This window comes from Podarcis erhardii (genome assembly GCF_964252035.2).
Source record: "Podarcis erhardii genome assembly, chromosome: 3".
In the NCBI taxonomy this organism is placed as follows: domain Eukaryota; kingdom Metazoa; phylum Chordata; class Lepidosauria; order Squamata; family Lacertidae; genus Podarcis; species Podarcis erhardii.
Window position 1 is genome coordinate 41655044 of NC_138507.1, and position 15293 is coordinate 41670336.

The window sequence follows — 15293 nt, forward strand, 5'->3', positions numbered from 1 at the left end:
CATAAAAAACTATGCAAACAGCATATGAAGAAGTTGAATAAATCAGCTGTATTATTTTGTTTTTCTTGTTAATTTTAAGAATCTCAAAACTATAACCTAACTGACCACTTTTATTTTGGTTCTTGCAATATATGTTTCTGTCTTAGCTCTGGCAGGGGGAAGAAATGAGGTAAAAGTAACTGATGTAGTCACCCAGCAGCTTTGAATTTCTAACCACTGCTGATACCATAGCAAACCACAGCATGTAGGAAGGGCATGATCTCCTCTCCATCACTATGCAATAGAGTTATTTGAGGCAACACAGCTGAACTTTAAGTAGAAGTCTGGCAAACATAAAGGAAAATATCAGCAGGAAATTATCTCTTATATCAGCATTTATTTTCTCCTTTTGATAAATAACTTCATGTTTGTAGGCCTAAGCCCAGCAGGCTGGTGATGTGAGTGGTGATCTTATAATGATAGAAATGATGACAAGACAATATTATGGGACTGAAATTGGCCGTAACTTTTTTTTATTACTGATGTAGTAGGCTATGGCATAGGCAGTGGGTATGCATCCTGAATCAATCAACCCACCTGCTGATTGATTGCTCCTTCAGGGTCGATCCTGTGTCTCCCCATGACACAAATCAAATGGGGCGGTCCCACCAGGATGCCAGTAGGATGTTCTATAGTCCGATAGCCCCCTGTCTGGACCACCAGACAGACTCTCCTGCACTTGGACTATGGATCCAACCCAATACCTTTTTCTGCCATCTGAGTCAGCCCCTCCCTGCCAGCTTAACAACAAACCAATCACATATGCAACCAATCCCCTAGGCCCCAGTAAATATCCATCAGCCAGGCCTCATTGCCACTTGGTGATAAGTATACTCTGTCAGGCTGGTATAAGTCCAATTTATCAAATGTGTTGCCAGGGTGGCATATGATATGACCACCCAACTGTGCTATGCAGGCAGTGCTGCACCTCACCAGTGGTGTTGCTCCAGGTTCTCAGACCAGAAGATGGTCAAACTAGGGTGTGTTGCCCGCAGGGCGACGAGATCTGCAGTTCCTGCCAATATGAGGGTGATGCCCTTCCTATCAGCTACATCATTTTCTCCGAGTTGTATCATGATCGCATCTGGCGGCCCAAGGAATTCTCTATTATATTCGCATTTCTTTTCTCCTTTTGATAAATAACTTCAAGGGACTGTATCAAACTAAGTTCTATTCAGACCCATGGAAATGAATGGACCTAGCTTAGTCATTCCCATTAATTTTCATGGGTCTTCTCTGAGTATGACTAACATTTGATACAACACAATATGATTTACATTGCTGAACACACTCACATAAATTGACATGTTCATGGAAGATAAAAACAAAGTTAAACACTCACCTTAGTGTTTATGTTAGTCAGCTTGCTGAAAAAAATCCAAATTAGGGTAAAAGAATATCACCTAAGGAAATTATGGGGATAATTATATTTCCAAAAAACGCTGACCCAGTTTCACTTTTACTGGGTTACTTAGCCACCTCTAACACATGTAAGTGTAAGGAAAAGGAGACATCACTGAGACCTAAGAACATATTGACTGAGACATATATATGTTGTTTCAACCAATAATGTACAGAAAAAGTGGAATACTTCAAATATGCATTTGTAGAATAAGGAAAAATCTGCATCACCTTTACAATTAATCCTTTGGAATCAACCATCCATATCTTTTTGATGGCTTCCTTTTTCGGTATCCCTTCCTTTTCCATGGCCATAAGAATCAGATTGGCGATCCCCAGAGCTGCCTTAACAAGAAAAAGGAGAGAAAAAATAATTAGGTCATGAAATTCAAGTTGTATAGCTTATCTTTACTCTTTTAGAACCTATTAGCCACAGTAACAATGATAACTGTAGAAACAGCCTACCTTAAAAAAACTCCTGTACCTCTGGTGGTCCACAGACCACAGTTTGGCCCCTCGATATAGGAGATATATATGAGGAAGAGTGAGAAGCAAACATGATGCTTGAATAATCCATATCTGTTTAATTTTGAAACAACTGCTTACTGTTTTTCTGATTTGGTGTCCAATGAAAATGGCATCTCTTGGAGACATGCTAGAAAGTTATCATGTAAGTTATGACAGAAAGCTGGACTAGGCAAGAAGCTTGTTTCTTCAAACAGATGTCCTATAATAGCTGTGACATGGCACCCAATGGACCTCCTCCCGCCACGTTCTAAAAAGGTTATGTGACATACACATAGCAGGCTCCAAAAATTCCAAAGGATGAATACAACATTAGAGACCACAAGTAGACATAAACAATATCTGACAACTCTGTTGAGTCATAAAAGCTCCCAGGCTACTCAATAAGACTGACATCTATCTATCTACATGGTAGATGGTAAGGCTCAAAGGACAATAGCCATTTAGTTTCCATCTTGCATACAGTTCTTGATCATCATAACAACACCAGCAATAACAACAACAAATCTTAGGTAGGGGAAAGGAAAAGCAGGACTGAGAACTTCAGACAATATAGATATGCTTTTCAGTGCTCTAAACCTATATGAAGGTAACACTAGATTACCAATTGCTTTATGCCATGAAAAATATTTTTTTGTGTGGTGGTAGTCATTATTGTTTTTTACTAATTGACCTTGCATCTGGTTAATAAATTGATTCTTTTGGGTGATAGTCTTCAAATATTATGACGGGAAGGACTGAAGGTAACTGCAAGGGGATGTATTGTATGTGAATGTGAAGAAGAAAACTTAATAGACACAATCTATAAATTTTAAACTGAAGTTATTTTCATACAAAAAAATAATGATGATGATGATGGGGGGGGGGTGAAGCGAGGGGGTTGAATGGGAGGCAAGGGCCAAATGCTTGTATCAGAGTTAATCTTTAACAAGGAAATGCTTCAATGGAGCCTTTGGGTTCTATATACAGTGGTACCTCAGGTTAAGTACTTAATTCATTCTGGAGGTCTGTACTTAACCAGAAACTGTTCTTAACCTGAAGCACCACTTTAGCTAATGGAGCCTCCTACTGCTGCCACACCGCTGGAGCACAATTTCTGTTCTTACCCTGAAGCAAAGTGCTTAACCTGAAGCACTATTTCTGGGTTAGCAGAGTCTGTAACCTGAAACGTAACCTGTGGTATCACTGTACTAACTGGCCAGCTTATTTGTTTATTGTTATGCATCTGTTGTGCCTTTCTTTCATCCTGGAAGGTGGTGTACATAGGGTTCCCACCCAGGCAAACCCCCATCCAGACACTCAGACCTGTTTAGCTTCAGGAATATAACTTTATTAGGTGCTTTTAGCCTTAGTCAATAGTAAAGCTATATGTAAAGGTAAAGGACCCCTGGATGATTAAGTCCAGTCTAATTTGACTTTGGGGTGTGGCGCATATCTCACATTCAGGCTGAGGGAGCTGACATTTATCCACAGACAGCTTTCCGTGTCATGTGGCCAACATGACTGAACCACTTTTGGTGCAATGGGACACTGTGACGGAAGCCAGAGCGCATGGAAACACCATTTACCTTCCCGCTGCAGCAGTACCTATTTATCTGCTTGTGCTACCATGCTTTCAAACAGCTAGGCTGGCAGGAGCTGGGACAGACCAACGGGAGCTCACCCTGTCATGAAAACTCAAACTGCTGACCTTACGATCAACAAGTCTGAGAGGCTCAATTGTTTAGACCACAGCACCACCTGCTATATGTACCTTCACTTTTAAAAATAAGTTAAATAACCGGAAAAATAATAATTGGATAAATGGTGTATTACCTCGCCTGCTCCCTGGAACAGTATTGTGTGATCTGACAGTTTGTTGCCAGTAATCCGTAGAGCAGCAAGAAGTCCTGCAACAGCCACTGATGCTGTTCCTGAAAAATAAAATGGAACTTACTTCATCAAATTTAAAATTAACTTGGTGTCATTGCTAATGATTACCAGCAAGTACCCACCCCTTTGTGATTTTTAAAAATATAATCCTGTCCTTAATGGCTATGTTAACCTCTGCTACTAAATTGCAGCACACACATATTTTTTTTAAGCACAGGATGAGTACCAAACACAGCAAGGTTAAATTAACGTTTGTTTAATTATACTACTACAATGTAACAATAATCTGATGTATTCGACTTCCTTTTAAAAGACTTATTTTAATAGATTTCAATAGCACACCTGTTGAAATGAGAAGAGGTGTCCTCAGGGCACAAAACATGTAGAGGTCGTCTTACAAAGGCTACAAAATTATTGTAATGGCATTAAAATGTTGATTTGAGCTTATGGTGTAGGGTAATATTACATAATGGAATAGAAAGAATGCTAGAGGGCACATACACTGGAAAGATATCTGGAAAGTTGATGTACACAAGAAATAGTTTCAATATGGTCCAACTCATAAAATAACAGTAATCCCATTGTGAAACAATATCTTACTGTAAAAACAATGAAGAAAACACACTGTTTTGATAAGAATTAAAGGATGAAGTAACTTGTAACTGAATCCAAATGTATTTAAAGTACAATCTCTCCCTCTCTCTCTTTTACACACACACACACAGACACACACACACCAAACGTTTGGTATTTTACTGTATTTATTGGAGAATTATATATTTTACATATTATGATAATTGAATTACTAGTTACATATTATTCCCACAAGGCTGATGTCCACATCAAAATAACACATTAAATAAAAGTATTACTAAATATGTCCTTAAATAAGGTTATGCAAACTGCATAACATGTAAGAAAGTGTTCTATAAACCACACGTCATGAAGAAATTTGACTTCTAGTCAAAAGCCTTATTTTGTTTTAAAAGGAGGAGGAAAAGGGACAACAAGGCAATCATAAGACCCATCAAAAGGCAAAATTTCTGTTAACATACATTTCAAATGCTTAGTAGGGAAAATCTGCTTCTCTAGACCATTGTGATCTTCAACACAGAATTCCCTCACTTCCATGTGTCACACCTGGGCAGTGAATATTCCCAGTTGTTTTCAGTATAAACAACGTAGACCAGATTAAAGTTATACATGCCACAAACTGGCAATGACATGCTGTAAAAATTAAGAATGCTAAAGCCTTACTAAGCAGTCTCCGGAGGATTATTTAAAAAAGAATAATACAAGAACCATGAAATTTCTACTAAGTTACTTTGGGGTTCAAACATCTTGCTCCTCTCAAGCTCACACTTTTGTCATAGAGCTAGTGTGTTTCTTCTGCACACAAATAATATCCCCCCACCCCACTTAAAATTTAAGTAGCGCAGCAACTGCAACTGTCAGTGGAGTATAAATGTGCAAATGTCTCATGGACTATCAGCTGCAATATTACCAGTAGCAATATTACCAGGCTATCAGCTGCAATATTACCAGTAGCAAGTGATGTAACACCCCCTTTATGAAGACTACTTTTAAGGTATCAAATACTTCCACACCGCTGTCACCAATGTGAGTGTGCACAAAGTACACAGCCCACTGAAGTGCGGGACAGGAAACAACTCTAACCAAACACACACCTTTTAACATCTCCCCTCTACTCCCAAGAATGTTCCATATGTTTCTGATGGTAGGCTATGTGCTTCCTCATTGTCCTTCTTTTTTTTAAAAAAAGGAAGCATGTAGATTGAATGTTGCAACAGCAGCAGATGTTTAAAGTGGGTCTTCCATCTCCTCACCATAGTCGTTTTGCATTTACCTTGGTGAATTTCAGCTACTTCTGGCTAAAGGATGGGAGTGGCTCTGTAATAAAATCTCATGCTCAGTGGAAACAACCTGGATTCTTATTAAACCTCATGGGGCAGTAGACTCCCTTCTAAGAATGCAAGTGTCAAAGTGTCCTTAGCAAACCTTATTTTAGGTTTTATTAAAAAGCTATAAATGTCTGACATGGCAGATCACTTTGCTCTTTAATTTGTCATATACTTCATCTGGCCACTGCTTTCATAAAAGCGCAGACATAAACTGCTTTCATGTTAATTTAATTCAACAGATACAGCACAATGAACAAAACTCTGCAAAGAGCTTTCTCTCAACTCTGTTTTCCCTTGCAAGCATGGACTTGGAACCTCACAGAGGGAAAATCTGCTGGTGAAGAACGACTTAAAGTGCAGAAAATGGTTGATGGAAAAGGGTTAAACATTCCCTTCACCTGGTAAAAAGAAAGAGAACAGAAAACTGTTCCTTTCAGCATACCTGGATACAGGAGTGCAACACTTATTTGGTGCCATGTTTGAGCTACATTTTATTCTTGATAAAAGTTCAACAAAGCTAGAATCCTTAAATTGATTGCTCTGAATGCCCCCTTCTTCCCTCTCGAAAGTAGATGATATAATTCATTTACATTCATTTAACTCTCTGTCACAATGTATTATTGCTATCTGTTCTGACCCCTCTTTCTATTACTATTCTTTAGTCCTTATTATTGTACAATAATATTAAATTAGATAAAAATGTTTAAAATTAAGTAGCTAAAGTAGAAGCAGTGGCTAAAGTAAAAGCAAATACAGTGGTACCTCTGGATACAAACAGGATCCGTTCCGGAGCCTTGTTCGCATCCTGAAGTAAACGTAAGATGTGACTGCGCGTCTGCGCATGTCGCGTTTTGCCGCTTCCGCGCATGCGTGTGACATCATTTTGAGTGTCTGCGCATGTGCGAGTGGCGAAACCCGGAAGTAACACACTCTGTTACTTCCAGGTCGCCGCGGAATGCAACCCGAAAATACTTAACTTGAAGCTACTTCAACTCAAGGTATGACTGTAATAGTTTCCAATGCCCTTTGAGATAAGAATGTCAGTTTCTTAGGAGACATGCATCCAACTAGCTACAATAACAGAGTCATTGTAACCCCTGATCCACGCCACAGGGTGGGGTTAGGATGAGGTCGACATGTTGCTCCACCAGACTCTGCAGGTCAGGGCTCCACCTCTACAGGGCATCCCCCAATACATCCACCAAAATTGCAGCAGAGCACACACTACAACCAGTGGTGTTCCCAATGGCAGTAACTATCACAAGGCTGCAAAACAGGAGCAGTGTGGAGCAGAGCTGTTGATGCATCCAAAGTGAGCACCTTTTCCAGTAGCCTGGAGCAAACACAGGCAAAAACTGTAAAATTGCCCTCCCCTTCTACCCTAGACAGCAAGAATAGCAGGGCTTCAGACATGGCAGTGGATTCACTGCTTGATTCCACTCCTTTAGTCTCTTCTGGAACCTTGGATTGCTCTGTCTGTCACTACTCAGTATATTGGGCAATGAATGCTGTTGGCTATGGCATAGTCTTGCAATCTGCACACTTTGAAAGACAGATGTAAGAAACACTGAAAATAAGTTATGAGACAAGAGCCTGGGAAATAAAAACAGCTGAGCAGGCAAGCCAAAGAATTCAACATTTGCAGTAAACATTTTACTAGCACACAAAAATCCATATGACTACTATTAATAGCAAACAGTTTATATAAAACAACCTAATTGTGTCTTCAGGTTCATTGCGTGGACAGGCGGAGTCCCCAGATCCCGAGTGGTCCCCCCCGTCACGTGGAATAACGACTCTAGACAACGTGCTATGGGATTAAATTGGCCACAACTTTATTAAATTTCAAATGTGGGTAGACCTTGGCTCAGGCATTGGGCGTTCTCCCTCCCTAGTCCCCAGCCGGGGATCTAGGGAGCATCAGGGTTATCCAGTGGGGGGGGGATGGGCCGGCTCTGGAGAACATATGTTCAAGCAGAGATAGCCGCCCCCGTTACGCCGCCGCAGGGGAGAGCAATGACGACCTTTCGGCGTACGGCCAAAGCCTCCCTTCAAAAACCCCTTTAACGGGGAACCCTGGTATCGCCGCCGCAAAGAGGAAGATGGACTAAAGGATTCCGCCCAAGGCCTGATACCGCCACCCGAGACCGCAAAGATTGCGGTCTCGCCGCCAAGACTACCTACATCTGAGAATCCCCTTTGCCATCCTCCAACCAGTCAATCAGGCCATGCCTGATGTCGCTCAGCCAACGCTCGTTACCATGGTCCGATTACCAATTAAGATCCACCCTCTATTGTGTGGGCAGGTAATCCCTCCCCCTACCTGGCCTGGTTTCCCTGGCAACGCTTCCCCCAGGTGGGATTGGACAACTCACTGGGGTAGGCGGGGACCTCCAGGTATCCCACCTGAGGGAAGGCAAAGCCTATGCTGATGGGGCCACTCCAGATCCAGGGCTGCACGCGTCCACGCAAAGGGCGCCCCCCGTTTTAAGTGGGGAGCGGTCATTCCTAAAAGACGAATATTGTAATTCTCAAGCAAGCAAAACTTGCATCAACAAGTTGGCGAGAAACAAAAAACATTGTTCATTTTGGCTATGAACCTTTTTCTGCTTGAAAATGAAATTAACACACCACACAGCCAATAATTATTGCAGCCGGTAGCAGGAGAGATTAATAGTGCAATCCTATGCATAAGCTCTTTTGGCAGAGGGATCATAGGAATTTAATGGAAGCCTAGCTACATGACAGAATGCAAAATATGACACCACCATATTATGTTGGTGGAGCTCTTCCGCTGTCAAAATTGTTCCTCCTGCTGTTCTCTTTTGTCTCTGACATGGAGTTGTGAGTTATGTGTGTGGGTTTTGTTTTTTGTTTTTTGACCAAGTGTGCAAAAAGCGAGTGGCAGCATGTTGCCTCTTCCCCCAGCAGGTCTCCATTTCCCATCTCATGCTTCCCAAATTTGTACCTTGTGCAATGAGTCACTAGAGAATGCTGCTATCAGTGTGTGTTTGTGGTGCCCCTTGTTGCATATCCTGACCATTCCCTTTGGCTGCTTGGCTTCCCCTTCCTTGGTAGGTCTTTAACCCTTGTTATTAAAGGGTTATGTTAGCTGTCTGCAGATACAACTACCTGAGTGCTGTGTTGCATGGGCTCCATTTCTTTCCTTTCATGTGTTGTGCTGCCATAAGGTAATTGTGAGGAGCACAAGGAGCTTCCAAACCCTGCCTGTAGTACAACCAGGGCTGATTGATTGCATTGTTGTGACATTGCTATATATGTGGTAATGTCAGGTGGTATGCTGGAGGGTGGGGAATCCCTGTCATTCACTGGCTCTCTCTATCAGTGAGTGACATGCAAGCATCATCACAAGCACCAGGGCTTTTTTTACAGGGGGAACACAAGGGAATTCAATTCCATCACCTCTCAGGTGGGCATCCTTGCTATTCTAAGAGAACAAGGGAGGTGTTCATGGTGTGTTCTGGCACCCTCTTTTTCTAGAAAAACAGCAGTGGCTAGCACAATACCCGATTAGTGGATTTTGATTGTTTTCCCAAGGATGCACCATTTTGGGATATTGATTTATCCCACCTTTCCTCTCTGGGGAACTATGTGGTGTGTTAATTTACATATCAATCCCAGGAGGCAGATCAGGCTGAAAGATGGAGACTGGTCACCAATGTCCCTTAGTGAGCTTCATGAATGAGTGGGAATCTGAACCTGGGGTACCCCAGTCCCAAACCAGCACTCTAACCACTACACCACACAGCTTTCATCTTCCCTCCTAAGCTGAGCCTGTATATAGTGGCTTTTCCACCAGCACAGGTGTGGGCATCCTTGCCTAACTGATGTATAGAATTGCTCTGTAATAATAGTATAGATATTTTACTTAAAAAACAATGAGAGGAAAACTATTTATACCACCTTGAGCTCATACGAGGAAAGGTGGGATTTAAATGAAATAAATAAACAAGCCTAACTTGGTTCCGCTAGTGGAAGTCTGCACAAGGACTTAGCTAGCATAATTGGGCTTTCCCCACTCCCTTCATGTGTTCCCTGCACTTTCAGAAATTGGTTCTGCAGGGTTGAGAGAACCACCGGAACAGCACATGGGGGGAGGAGAGGGGAGACTGTTCCATCGAAGAAGCAGAAATGCCTGCACTGAGGGAACCTTTGTAACTGCATGATATTGAATTCCTCCCAAACAATTCCTTTCAAACTTAATCAGTTCTTTTTGCCAGGACCAGACACTGCCATTCACCACTTAATAAATACCAGGAGAAGCAGACTGGAAACATCAGATATCCCCAGACAATCTGGTTCTGTTGCCTTGTTCACTTATTACCAGGCATACATTTGCTGTAGCAAATCTCTATACTCCAGCCCCTCCAGCATACACAAATATGCAAATGAAGATAAGCATATTTGAGGCAGAGGTGAGAGAAAGCTGCCACCACCAACAACATGCAATTATATATGCACAGTTGTTTCTGCTAGCAATAGCATTCAAGTCCATTTGTATATAGGATTAGACAAGTAGCTTTTTCCATGGTACTTCTCTATGTTCAAAGTTGCTGAGCAATACTTATTTGCACAACCTTCTTGCACAAAAGTTATGCTGTGAGGCAACAATTTGCTCAAGCTTTAGTCCTTGGGCACAAATTCAAATCTGGGTCTCTACTGTTCAAAGCAAATCATTCCAGTTCCTTTCACACATTTGCAGTCACGTGGGAGCCACTTTCCTGTTGTGAGAGATCTCATGCCAGTAAGGAAATTGTGTAGATATTGCAACCTTGTGGGCAGAACCAATCAATGCATCTTCCCCACTGCTCTTGAAAGACCCACATGATTGGCCCTCCACACGGGGTTGCAGTATTTATTGCATTTTGCCCAGTAGAATGGGAAATGCAGTGTATATGGGTATTTTAGGATTATAGTCAACTAAATCACTGCCTGTACAAAAATTAAGTGCAACGGGATTCCCCCTCTGTCTCCCCTACACACGCCCTACACACTTCAGATCTGCTCCAGTGGGTTGAAGGAACCCTCAGAGCAGCTTTGGTGTCCACACAGGGCGAGGAAAAGGAGGGGAAGTTCCGTTGCACTTGCACAAGTTGAATACAATCCACAGTTGTAGTTGTTGTTGAATACAACCCACATTTCCCCAAACAATAATCATTATTCTCTCCTCATGACTGAGCTGTAAGAATAGGCATGACCCCTCAGTATCCATTTATACTTTGTAACACATTTAAAGTATCTTGATTTCCAGACACTGTGCAGTCCACTGTCTGCAAAAGAAAGTTATCAAAGATGTCTTAGTGTGCACATCTGTCACGCATCACTAAATTGATGCTACTTTTATTGCCAGAGTTTGGGGCATTGCAATTTCCTCAAGTGCTCATTAACCTATGTGCAACCTTCATGTTGCTCTTTTACTGTGTCATCACCCAGGATCTGTAGAAGAATTTCTTCTACATCTGAAAAAATGAGCTGGGTAGGTCATTTTATTTCAGCCTTTTTCACTAAAACTGGAGAAATTCCAAACACACAAAATTAACATGAGTTTGGCTTTAAAATGTTTAAGCAGAGAAGGAATATGTGACTAACAATCTAATCCTTAATCTTGCTGTACCAGCACATATATTCTTAGAATAAAAACAAACAAAAAATCCCACAATATTACTTGGACACAATATTTCAATGACATTGCAAGCAGTTATACCATCCCTCAACCAAACTAATGATGGCCTCTGACCTTAAATGGTCATTCTATGAATCTCCTCAAGCACAACTAAATAACCTAACTGGATATATATTTTATTTACATACAAAATTATTAAAGTTGACAGTTTTTCTCTTTAACTAGAACAATAGATATATTTTATTACCTTGAATGTCATCGTTGAAAGTGCAGTATAGGTTGCGATATTTATTCAGAAGACGGAATGCATTTGTATTAGCAAAATCCTCAAACTGAATGAGGCAGTTTCTGCCATACCTAGGGATACAAAATATCATAAACTTGAAACAGAAATAACAAACTTAAGTTGTAATATGCTGGTCACCTGCCTTATGCTATAGTTGAGCAATGAGTTTGTGGACTGCCTTCCTAGTGAGCTCTGTCTCCCTTATAATTAATTTTCAAGAAATGCTTTAAAACATTCCTAATCATTTCAATTAACTTCTTGCACCTTTTCCTAGAAAGAATATGGTATCCGGACCTGCGATAAGTAGGATTAAAATTGAAAGATCATTGGCTTAGGTCACCTACTGCAGCTAGATCTATTTGAAAATCACCAAACAAACTCTGTTACTGCTTTCAGACTTGCACAGTGTCAACACTCAGTAGACTGAGTTCTAAGGCTACAATCTACTAATGGCATGGGTACTTTCCCTATGGAGCTAACAACCAAGACAACATTTACCGTAACCTTTAGCAATCTGTTTTTGCTTCAGAGGAAATGCATGTATAACCAAAATGTTAGAGCTTTCAATTAATATCTAAAGCGGGCCTCAAATTAGCTTCTGAATTGAGGTTTTGCCCAAAATATTTGTATGGCTCTTCAGCTGTCATGCCATTTCAGCACTTCTCAACAAAATATCCTCATCTGGTTTTGTTTCTTTACATTTTGTGATGCTTTTCAACACTCATCATTAAATAACATGGTACCAGCAGATAACAAAGATAGTATAGAGCCCAAATTAGCAGACCTGCACTTTCCAACATCTACTTATGCTATAATGAAGAGATAGAAAGGCATCTTATAATAAATAGATTGAAATAACATCGACATCACTGTGCCTTTTAAAAATTTGCAGCACAATGGCTTCTTGGGTCAAACCAAAAAAGTTAAACTCTTCCAAGAATATTAGAGGCACTCTATAATTTTACTATTATTTGAGTATGCTGGGGAGAAATAAATGTCACATAATCTTCTAAAAATGCTAGTAATGTTATAAGATCTGTATTACATAACTGTGAATTATTCCTTGAAATAAAAATGTGGGTGTTATTAAAGCATTAGCAGCCTCATACCCAGCACTGCTCAAGAACTCTAAGAAACCAAAAAATCTGTGCAGTGGTTAAAATCAGTGCTGTCTGACATCTTTATTGAAATGGTGTCCCACTGTATATCTGAAGACAGACAAAATCCTGCTCCTTCATCTCAGGAACCAACATTTGGTTACAATATCTTAACAGGTGCCCAAATACGGAGAGGACAGACAACTTTCTAAAATATATAGTAGACTGGAAGCGTAAAGAATCGAACAGTTTCCACTTTTCTCATACTTTTTGGATCACAGCTCAATATTATGTACATTTATTCTGGAATAAGCCCCACTATGTTCCATTTATATAGACCTATCAACTCAGAGTACTTTCCTGGTATGCAGATTTCCCATACGTTTTATGGAGCAATATCTGTGAATGAAACCCCCTTTTTCACAGTGCCATAAAAGGTGACCAGTTAGTTTAACCAAGCAAGAATACATAAACATTTCTCTGAATTTCAAATCAAAATGTTTTGAAAATCTTAACCTTGAATTTAGTCTGTCCAGTTTCTCTCCCACTGTGACTATCTTTGCTGCCTAAAACAGTATAAAACAATAAAATCCATGTTTGAGGGGCACATTTTCTAACACATAGGACCAACTTTAGGTATTTTGATATTCTTGATGTTCTGGAGGCTGCACGCCAGCAGTGGGTGGGTCTAAAAGTGGGTATGGCCACCCTACACTCACACATGTAGATGCATGCACACAAGGCAGGCATGTCGGCATCCAGGGGTTGAAAGACCAGCTGGCTAGCCCCCAGCTGGATCGTCCCCTCTCAGCCGTCACGCTGCGGAGATTCATAGACCTCTGGCTCTAACGTAAATCAGCGACTCAAGCTTGCTGCCTTGAGCACACTATACGTAGCAGTGTAACTGCACAACAGAAGAGGCTGAGGCTGTGGATACGTACTAAAACTATGGATTTATTTTACGTAAATCAGAACAAAGAAACATGTCGTCTCTCCTTGCAGTCTTCTCGGAGAGAGATTCAAAACAAAAGCAATACACAGAGCGTAAGTTCCGCTCATGGGACCCAGCAGTCTGTGCTGGAATGTAAACAGACATGTGACACGCAACAATCGCATGTCTGTAACAAAAGGTGGAATAGAATCTCCCAACAAGGCATACACACAGACACATAGTTCCCTCCTTCTTAGCTGATTTGTGCAGATGAGTTAGGGAGAGGGCTATTGATCCCTCTCCAGTCAACAAATTAACAACCTGATGATGAGATCAGGCAATTTACATGCCTAGCAGGCCTCTGAGCTCCACCCACCCCACCACTGTGTCCAATAGTAGTAGTAATATGATTATTATTTTGCCAACAAACAAAATATTTTGCCATAAAACTCTGCAAACTGGCCATCCTTAGAACAAGCCATCCTTGTTCTAAGAAACACTTACCCTCTTTACCCTTGGGATTACTGATGTACTTGCCCTAGCAACTCCTCCTCACTGAGCCTCTGCCTAGAGCTAACCATCCCTATAACAATGAGCTCTTTCCACAATAAACTTGGGTCAGTTTGCAATGGAATTTTTTCCATTACGAAGTACTGTTCTAAGCTGCTACCAATAATTGGATTTCTGCTGCCCCAAAGCCTACGAAGTGGTATGAGTCACAGAACATCTGGATTCCCTGATCCTCACTGCTGCTTAGTCATAATTGTTGTCCTCTTTCCCATCTGGTGCTGTGATCTCTTGCTTCCTTCAGGTTCACTGAGATTTCAATGAATCAATTTTAACCCACCACCCCATGTTTTGAGGGGTTTGCTATTACTAAAGAATCTCAGTAATAAAAGTCCAGTATATTTCCCCCCCCCCCTTATTTCTATTTTCTTCAATGCAGGGTCTGCATTCATCCGATTCTCTTCTTGTTAAGCCTCTTATCTCTTTTATTAAACATAACCATAATTTCTCTCTCAAATCACTGTTTCAGCAAATTCAATACTAAACTCTCCAAGGTCTCATGCAGATACCTTCCTCAGCCTGATTAATATTAATATTTTGGCAATCATAGCTATATTTTACATGGCATGCTTTAACTGGAGATGTCCAGAACCTTTCTGCACACAGCACACATGTGCTAGCAATGAACTACGCCCAGAACTGTTTTATGGCTAACTTCTGGTCTTCTATTCTAAATTTTACATTTTTAAGTGTGTATGTATTAGGGGTGTGCCCTGATCATATCTGGACCCCAAAGCACAGGACCAGATAAAATAAATCACCTTGATTGCAAGTTATGAAGGAACTCCCTCTGTACCTTCCTGATCCTGGTATTTTCCTAAAGTTGGATTCTCCCTCTTACCTCACATTCCAACATCTTCCTTATATACGTAGTAAGCTTAAGAGGGTTTATTTTAGTATACTGTCCACAGCATTTATTTGATACCTGGATGGACGAAACACTTCAGGGGTCTTTGCTTTGAATTGTGCAGCTTCGTAAAGCTCCTGTTTAACCTCAGATGTGCTCAGT

General features: G+C 40.9%; 2 protein-coding genes across 9 annotated transcripts in view; one reads left to right on the forward strand and one right to left on the reverse strand.

Annotated features, from left to right (window-relative positions):
- ME1 (malic enzyme 1) overlaps positions 1 to 15293 on the reverse strand; it is a 122899-nt gene that overhangs the window by 19056 nt on the left and 88550 nt on the right. For both annotated transcript variants that reach the window (XM_081857126.1, XM_081857127.1), the window contains exons 7-9: positions 11651 to 11760; positions 3781 to 3878; positions 1672 to 1785 (exon numbers count right to left, since the gene is read on the reverse strand). In XM_081857126.1, the coding sequence (XP_081713252.1) occupies positions 1672 to 1785; positions 3781 to 3878; positions 11651 to 11760 (322 nt within the window). The remainder of the gene's footprint in view (positions 1 to 1671; positions 1786 to 3780; positions 3879 to 11650; positions 11761 to 15293) is intronic.
- The window catches only part of PRSS35 (serine protease 35), a 162278-nt gene that overhangs the window by 16100 nt on the left and 130885 nt on the right, over positions 1 to 15293 (forward strand). The window contains exon 2 of one of the 7 annotated variants that reach the window (XR_014155163.1): positions 5999 to 6154. The exons of the other annotated variants lie outside the window; for them this stretch is intronic. The gene's annotated coding sequence lies outside the window, so the exon portion shown is untranslated. Of the gene's footprint in view, positions 1 to 5998; positions 6155 to 15293 lie in introns of those variants that run through there. 7 annotated transcript variants of the gene reach the window in all.